Here is an 8,128-nt window from a genome sequence, read left to right as displayed (position 1 = left end):
TTTCTAATCGGTTGAACTTACTCTATTGTACGAAATTTATGTATCTATCATTTCTATTGTCCTCGTGTTTACTAAAAAAAAAGATACAAATAAATCCGAAAGTAGTATACTTAAATACAGAAATTATTTCGAATTTTACGACAACGAAACGTCACTTCTTCATGTCACATTGTTGCAGACTTCTGGGCCGTGGTTCCATGCACGTGTTCTCTAGTGAGCAATTTCAAAAGCTAATGGACGCGAGCGGCTTCACGGGTCCCTGGCATTCCTTGGTGGACCTCGGGGCAGGTGATGGCGCAACCACCGCCCACGTGGCGCATCTCTTCGAAAAGGTGTACGCCACGGATATCTCACCCCCCATGAGGTGGGCTCTGGCGAAGAGAAAATTCACGTATGTACATTTCATCGAGTAGCGCGTCTTACCTCCTTTTTTGCGATAGCGTATTTGTTCAAGTGGTACGGTGAAAAAAAGAATTAGGCTCTGTTAACGGCATAAGTTCTTTCAATAAAATTTCATCAAACTTCCTGGAAAATGTATTTAACATTCACATAGAAATATTATTAGCCACCAAGATTTGGCCTCGACATAGATAATGGTGAATTATTTAATACTGGAAAACAGCAGTCGCTTACTTTTATTCGGAGTACTAAACGTGAACTTTAAATACTTAAAGTAAGTAATTAATTTTTATCTTTATACTGTCGATACATCATTTTGTTTCGCGTACAAATTCTTCTCTCCTCTTGCGAACGTGACGAAATATCTATTTGAATAACTTTTAAAATGTAACATACTGAAAAATGGGTCTTGAAAGCTTTCTCGTAGATTTCTGTGAATTTTTTTTTTTTTTTTTTTTACTAGCAAGCGTCTGAAATTTATAGACAAAAGCGACGACGTGTAACTTAATTCGCCCGAAATTAGCATATTCGTAATCAAGGGACGGAATATTTGTGAAATCAATTGTGTTATTGCAATCATTGGGCGCGTTTATATAAAGGCGATTCGATCTGAATATCTATTCTGCAAGGAATCCTTACTAGTTGGACGGAAATTTTTCAAATGGCAAAGCTCCCTTGCGAGCGTGGAGTCGCGTATGCGAGAATGCGAAACAGATTACATTCTTTGAATCGAATACGTGCGGCCAAAGGTGGGCGGTGGAATCTTCGCTCCTTGAACGTGCATTTACATTTTCTCGTAACGGCGACTGCACACGCTCGGTAGACTCGCACGACACGTATTTTATCCTCATCACAGCTTAAAGCGCCTGTATTCACGACATCCTTTCCTTGACATCTTCGATATCGAGGAAATTACTTCAAACTCTCATGAATTATTGGGTAACTTTTAATTGCTTTAGAATCGATCTTTTCGTCGCGAGAGATCCATCTTTTCCTTTAGATTCAAACGAATAATTGTTTTTTAATACATTGTAACATTGTACTAATGATAATAATAATAATTTAAAGTTTCTGTTTCTTAACTATATATGGTGATTTTTATGTACTGTAGATTTAGATCTCCGCGTATCTAGTCATTCATTGTTAGAATGCCAATATTTTATGAACATTTCAGCTTATTGGGGCGAGGAGTAGACTTTTCCCCGCCCTGATGAAGTGAAATTGCAATATTTATAAAATATTGGCACACATTCTAACAATGAATCTAGACACGGAGATAACCCAAAGCACATACCTTTCTTGTATAAGGTACCTGTGGATATATACATTATATATAAATTTTTCTTATTATACATACAAGAAATTCAAAGTGAAATTCCGAATTTCTAAAAATTAAAGGGTGATGGCATTGTTGATGTCTCTTTCGAGTGTAAAAAGTCCTCGCAGGAAATCATCCACTATCTGTTGAAAATAAAAAAAATTTGATCAATTCATTACACTGTACTATCGACGTGATTAAATACATCGAGAGTAAGGAAGGAATAGAATTTATGTAAATCCACGAACGCGCGAATCAGATCAATAAGAAATCGGCCAAGTACGATGGTTGATAGTTACTCGATACGGAACCCCTCGATAATGTAAGCACTCGCAATTATGCGCACCGTTCCCGGGCGAATTGAGAGGCCATCACAAGCGGTGTTATTACGGTTATCTAAAAAACGTGAGCTTCATTATAAAATGAGATAAGATAATTGATCGGCGGGCCCAGCCGGGTCCCGTCGCGTATTCGCGCCGGCCGATAAAACGGCACTTGTCTGTCGACACTCGTGTCGATACGTAATATTCTCAACACGATGCGCCACTAACAAGTTTATTGCGCCGAATTGATTGGAGTAGAAGTTTACGATGGTTTTACACCCGGAGCGGATCGGAGCGGACGCCACTATCGGGAACGCGCCGCCCTGAGTCGCTACTCGAATTTTAAATGAGCGTCCGTAGGGCGCGACGAATCCCGTAACTCGTTTTATACAACTTCAACTATCTCTGGATACTCTCCGTCCGCTCCGTGTAAAATTAGCCGATGTCTAGAGTTCTGTTCCTCGGCCTGTGTGTGTTTCTGAAAGAAGCAGTCTATTCTTGTCGAGGATAAATTTCAATTTCATTTTCACCGCATATATCCTTTATGATGAGGTGAACTCGCGACGTTTTATAAAATTTAAATTATCACCGTACTTTAAAAAGATTTTTTTAGCGTTTCGGCTACGATTAATAATAAGACTTTTTATAGTTAAATATAGGGTCTATTAAATAAACGAAATTATTTTCAATTAGAGCGTTAGACTGCTGTTAGCTATTGTTTCCTCTTAAAATAAAAGTACTCGTATAGTGCTACGAAACGATAGGAGTATAAAATTCCAAATATCCGAATAATTTACATAAGATACGGAAAATTGTTTCCTGAATTTGCCCTTTAATTCTTTTTTTTTTTTTTTTTTTTTTTTTTTTTTTTTTTTGAGCAGAGTACTCGACGTGGAGAGGTGGCATCAGGAAGCTGGTCCTTACAATGTCATCCTCTGCCTGAACCTCCTCGATCGTTGTGACCGTCCAAATACTCTACTGAGGCTACTGAGAACCTCATTGGCTCCCGGTGGCAGACTAATCGTCGCCTTGGTGCTGCCGTTCAGCCCTTATGTCGAGGTCGGCGAAAGAAATAATCACAAACCGTCAGAGTATCTACCAGTGCGAGGAAGTGGGCTCGAGATTCAGATAGTAAGTCTGATCGACCGAGTCTTCGCTCCGGTGGGACTGCGATGCCTCGTCTGGAGCAAACTACCGTACCTTTGCGAAGGTGATCTAGGACAGTCGTACTACTTCCTGGATGACGTAATCTTCGTGCTGGAGGCGCAGCCAGTTAATACACGATCCTACGAGTTCGCGGTAAACGACGGTGTTTCGCTGAGGAGGAATTTTTAAGGCTTCAAAAGCCAAGCGGGCTATGTACAGTGTATTTATAGGAATAATTAATGGGGGCCAGAGAGAAAGAGAAAGAAGATGATACCAGGCGTGTCTTTCACACTTGTAAAAACTTTAATAATTGCTGTCATGAGTTAGAATTATGCGAGAATACAGAAGAGCAATACTGGCAAGCGACGACGAGCTTAATGTGCAGACACAGCGGTTAGCGTTTGGTGTACGAATATCGATTAGCGATCCGAGTTAAAAAGGGAACGACGGATCGACAACGGTGCGCATTTTACAATCATTTATCATCTTACTGTCGAATTCGGTGCGGAAACATGTACACGGTCTCTATGGTATAGATATGGCGCGAGAGTAACGAGATTCGGAAACGAAATCTGTACTTATCCTTTTTCTCTCTTTTCCTGATGTGCTCGACTTCGTTCGAAAGAACGCGTACCTTAGAATCAAATCTTATCTTGCTCTAATTATTTAAACTAATAGAAATTAACGGACGGCAAAGGAGAATATTAAACTAACGCACATTACGGCAACAGTTGCAGCCATTGCAATGATAAAACTGCAAAACGAATAATGGGAAACGAAACATTTTTAAACTTTAACGATAATTAATCTAGAACATAAAATAGATAATAACATTATCATTATTAATAAAATACAACGAATGTAATAAAGAAACTTACTGCAGTGCTGCGACTTTTGCTTAAAAAAAAATAAATAAATAAACGCACAAACTTTCTCCTCGTCACATCGTCAAACAATTGCGCTATCGTGTTTAAATCATCAATAAGATAAGATTTATCTCAGACGCAATTCCTAACATATTACATATTTCGAATTTCTATTTCAGTATATTCGATCAACTCCCTTTCTCGTCAGACTCTGTTTCCGCGCTCCCTTTTCTCTATTTGGCATAAGTTGCAACGACTTAGTCATGGATATGCTTAAAATTGCGTTGATCACACGGATCGATCGATACAAACGACGTTACGTTTGCATTTTTTTAATAATACGTAATATTTTATAAGAAATAAGTCCACCTAGTTATTGGAAATACACTTTGATGTGCAACAAGTTATCGTCGAATTATGAACCATATTACAGCAGCCTTCTTGTCAATATATAATATTATATATAATATTATATATGTATGTCAACAAAAACGCAGTCTATAGAAGCCGGATCTGCATTCGTTTAAATAGCTATAATAGCCATGAAAAACAAATAAAGAATCACTGTCAAGAATTATTCTCCAGTCTCGTTAATTGTCATCACATGCTTCCTATTTTCGAACACAATAGAATGCAAGGTGAAAAAAGAATAATACGATATAGAAACGATATGAAAGAGTAATAATTGATGAAAAAAAAAAAAAAAAGAATAAAAACAGAACGAAAGAAAATAATAATTCGCATAGTCTTTCAAATCATGGATCCGACTCCTAAATGGTAATCGATCGGCACATTCGCTGCATACGTGTAGTAAATAATAACAGATACATATATAGAAAGATATCTTCAACATGCACGCATCCATATAAAATTTTGCTATTTGATAGCCAAAACTTTGCATTCTTGCAGATACATGTCACACACATTCCACAAAACAGAGCTCACACAATAATGCTGCGCACTATTTCGCATTCGCGGTATTACACAGCATTTGTCGCTTACATCCAAAGACGAACGCTTTGTAACTTTATATTATCGAGAAAGAAGGAAACATTTTATCATATCGCTTATATGCGCATATAACAACCGAGTAGGAAACAATTTTACTCCTGCAACTGATTCGATATGCCGTTTACTCGAGGAAGCGTTCGATCGAGATCAATCGCGATCCTCTAATTTGCAGTTTTCTCTTGCAAGAGCAAAAATGTTTCTGCGTAATAATACTTAGTGCACGATGAAGTCTTTGAGCGTCAGTGCGAATCACACCCCCTTAAGAGTTCTCTAATGACATAACAATTTCGTTCTTTTTCCTTTTCTACGTATATATTAAGAAATAATTTGGTTTTTTTTGTTTGTTTTTTTTTTTCAAAAAATACCTATATAAATTGACCAATGATTCTTTTTCACGTGCACACCGCATATACTGCCTATGGGAGCTTATTACAAATCTTTCAACATTTGTAACATATGTTTGTTCAACGAACAGTACTAGAATTAACAATGATATATGTTCATTTTATTCTTAAAATTAAGTAATAACGTATTCATATATAAATCTTTTTAAAAGAAGATATGCATACATATATTATAACATATACAATTTATATATATACATACACATATGCATATAAATCGTGTACATATATATTATAAATTGAACACAATTATTTCGCTAATCGAATAACTCGTTTCATGCTAATTCAAAATTCTACATTAAAGAATATACTATATTTAACAAACGAGTTAAAAACATGTAAAACAAAGCAACACGAGTTTAATAATCGAGGAAATTGTTAACTTATTTATTCTTTCTTTATGCGCCTATGTCGCGAATGTTGAAGTAGTAATCGATTAGTAGCAAAAGCTTTTGTACCAAATCAATTTAGTCTTTGCTTCTCATATTGACATAAGTTTCACATGCCTACATAACAGTAGGCATACATAACAGTTTCATACATATAAAAGAAGCCTTATATATATTATTAATCAGGTAGTAATTATTGGAACACAAACGGCAAATTATTAAATCGATACAGTAAATATAAAGGCTATCCGTATTGAATATCTATTATTTACGTAATTTACGTAATCATAACTCAGTCACTAGGCATTCAGTAATTAAGGGATTAATCGATAGATTATTTGTCGAATAAGCTCCATAGGCAGATTGAGAGCAATGACAATACGAAATCAGGTTACAGTGATAAAATAAAGCTAATAAGAAATCCCTAAAATGACGCGGTGTGTAAGTTTAGTCCTACATATAAATCTTTTTTGTTTCTCGCTACCCACTTTTATCACAGTCCACGCATGACTCATTTTGTCTCTTAGTATTTGAAGTCCTAAACGCCAACAACTTTTTTGAGCAATCCATCGGGTTGTTTAGATACGAAACACCCAGCTAATTAATAAACATCTTGTGACTAGAACATCATAGAGCGCAAAAAGACGAAACTTGGTCTGTCGCGAGTAAAGCGAAGACGACGGTTAGTCTAACTTACGCTGCTCGCATAATTCTTCCATCCCGCTAGCCTTTCTGTTAAAAAAAAATATAAAAGAATATCTATATATATACATATATAGATAAAACACAGTAGAAATATACTTTTGAGGCTTTCACGGGTGTTTTCTTCAGAGGTCCCAAGGATTTACGGATTATCGCCGTGTTGTGATCCATTGCTAATGTCAACCAGTATCAGTACGCTCCTTGCCTTGATGAAATCAACAAGATTCACGAAATGTTAGCATTAGCAATAGATCACGACGATAAACTCTTTGGCACCTCCGAATAGTAAAAATATATGTATATTAACAATAGAGTTAAAATGATAGTAGTTGCAGTTAAGTAAAATTACTCACAACGTTGACAGGTAAGGGGTACCGGTGTGATCTAATCGGTGTTTATCTTCGTTTTTCCAGCTCGAAACTGGAATATGTGGAGGCGGCAAGAAGCTTCTCAACGACTGTACAAGCTGTATGGTATCGACCAATGCTGCAATTAAAAATAAGTAACGTGAAAATCTCTGTAAATTACTTTGAGAAGGAACTTTGAATAAAAATATAAAATTTGATAACACACAATAAATTTATGTAGAAAAAAAAAAGGAAAAAAAACAGTTGATAAAATTAAGTCTTTACTTTTTTGCAGAGCCTCGGATTGTTTGCCGTACGGCTTGCACATTGCCGGTCGTACGCAAGCTTTCATTCTTGCCATGTTTTTCATCACTTCGGCGAAAGCGCGCACAATCTTCTCTTGACCACCTGAGACAGTAGAATAAATTCATTAATGTGATTTTAACGTGTAATCCTTTCATTACAATTGTCTCTATTGCAAAACGCGTTATGATATGACTGTATTATATACCGCATGCATAATTCGAAGGGATTACGTCTAAATCATATTAAACTGCCTAATATATTATTATTCTTTATGAAGAACATCTAGCTAAAGTAAAGCTTTTTTCAAGTGCTGCAATGTGTATTATATATTATTTCAAAACAGTGTATATATTACGAGTTCTTAATTACCTTCTGAATTTGAAGATGATGATCGGGATCCCTTTTCACTTTCTAAAGGCCATGCACCGTTGTGTAGTGCTAACAAGTCCTTGTTGGCGTTTCCTAATCCTTGTAAGTTTCCTAAACCGAGAGAAGTGAGATTGTCCAAGTTATCCAGATTGGTACGTAAAAAGTCCGTCAACTTATGATCGGAGATTGGTATATTAGGTATTAGAGATTCATAATGCTGCTTGCCGGATGGCACTTTCTTCTCTTGCGATACAGGCCGATGCGGAATATTTAATGATGGACGGCTTGGGGGACGTTGAAGATTCATTTGGTTGCCAGCACTCCTCATCTCTGATAAATCCGCCGCGGATCCTCCTCCCATGTGTGTGTTCGGATTAGCGCTGCTTAGGCTCTAATATAGAGAGATAAACGTCAGGTATATAGTAAAATGTTAAATTAAAAAATTTTAAAATAGATGATTGATGATTGAGAGAGTACGCGTGTTAAATGCACACAATTTTTAAAGTCAATATATAATCGTGAGATTTTTTAATCATGACATTTTATAT

At 36.4% G+C, this 8,128-nt stretch overlaps 2 protein-coding genes across 4 annotated transcripts in view; one reads left to right on the top strand and one right to left on the bottom strand.

Annotated features, from left to right (window-relative positions):
- The window catches only part of LOC108753571 (methyltransferase-like protein 9), a 45,571-nt gene extending 41,169 nt beyond the window's left edge, over window positions 1–4,402 (top strand). Inside the window, exons 3-4 of the mRNA XM_018495266.1 lie at window positions 179–391; window positions 2,922–4,402. Coding sequence (XP_018350768.1) covers window positions 179–391; window positions 2,922–3,375 — 667 coding nt within the window. The 3' untranslated portion in view covers window positions 3,376–4,402. The remainder of the gene's footprint in view (window positions 1–178; window positions 392–2,921) is intronic.
- Window positions 4,403–5,754: 1,352 nt separating this feature from the next.
- Window positions 5,755–8,128, bottom strand: part of LOC108753570 — a 4,709-nt gene continuing 2,335 nt past the window's right edge. Inside the window, exons 4-8 of one of the 3 annotated variants that reach the window (XM_018495265.1) lie at window positions 7,806–7,971; window positions 7,581–7,691; window positions 7,191–7,313; window positions 6,912–7,044; window positions 5,755–6,588 (exon numbers count right to left, since the gene is read on the bottom strand). In XM_018495265.1, coding sequence (XP_018350767.1) covers window positions 6,540–6,588; window positions 6,912–7,044; window positions 7,191–7,313; window positions 7,581–7,691; window positions 7,806–7,971 — 582 coding nt within the window. In that variant the 3' untranslated portion in view covers window positions 5,755–6,539. Of the gene's footprint in view, window positions 6,589–6,911; window positions 7,045–7,190; window positions 7,314–7,580; window positions 7,972–8,128 lie in introns of all 3 variants that reach the window. The other 2 variants (XM_018495263.1, XM_018495264.1) reach the window with 2 other exon arrangements.

Source organism: Trachymyrmex septentrionalis, unplaced genomic scaffold, assembly GCF_001594115.1.
Source record: "Trachymyrmex septentrionalis isolate Tsep2-gDNA-1 unplaced genomic scaffold, Tsep1.0 scaffold7, whole genome shotgun sequence".
Classification (NCBI taxonomy): domain Eukaryota; kingdom Metazoa; phylum Arthropoda; class Insecta; order Hymenoptera; family Formicidae; genus Trachymyrmex; species Trachymyrmex septentrionalis.
Note: the sequence above shows the minus strand (reverse complement) of the source record. Positions and strands in the feature narration are given on the sequence as shown.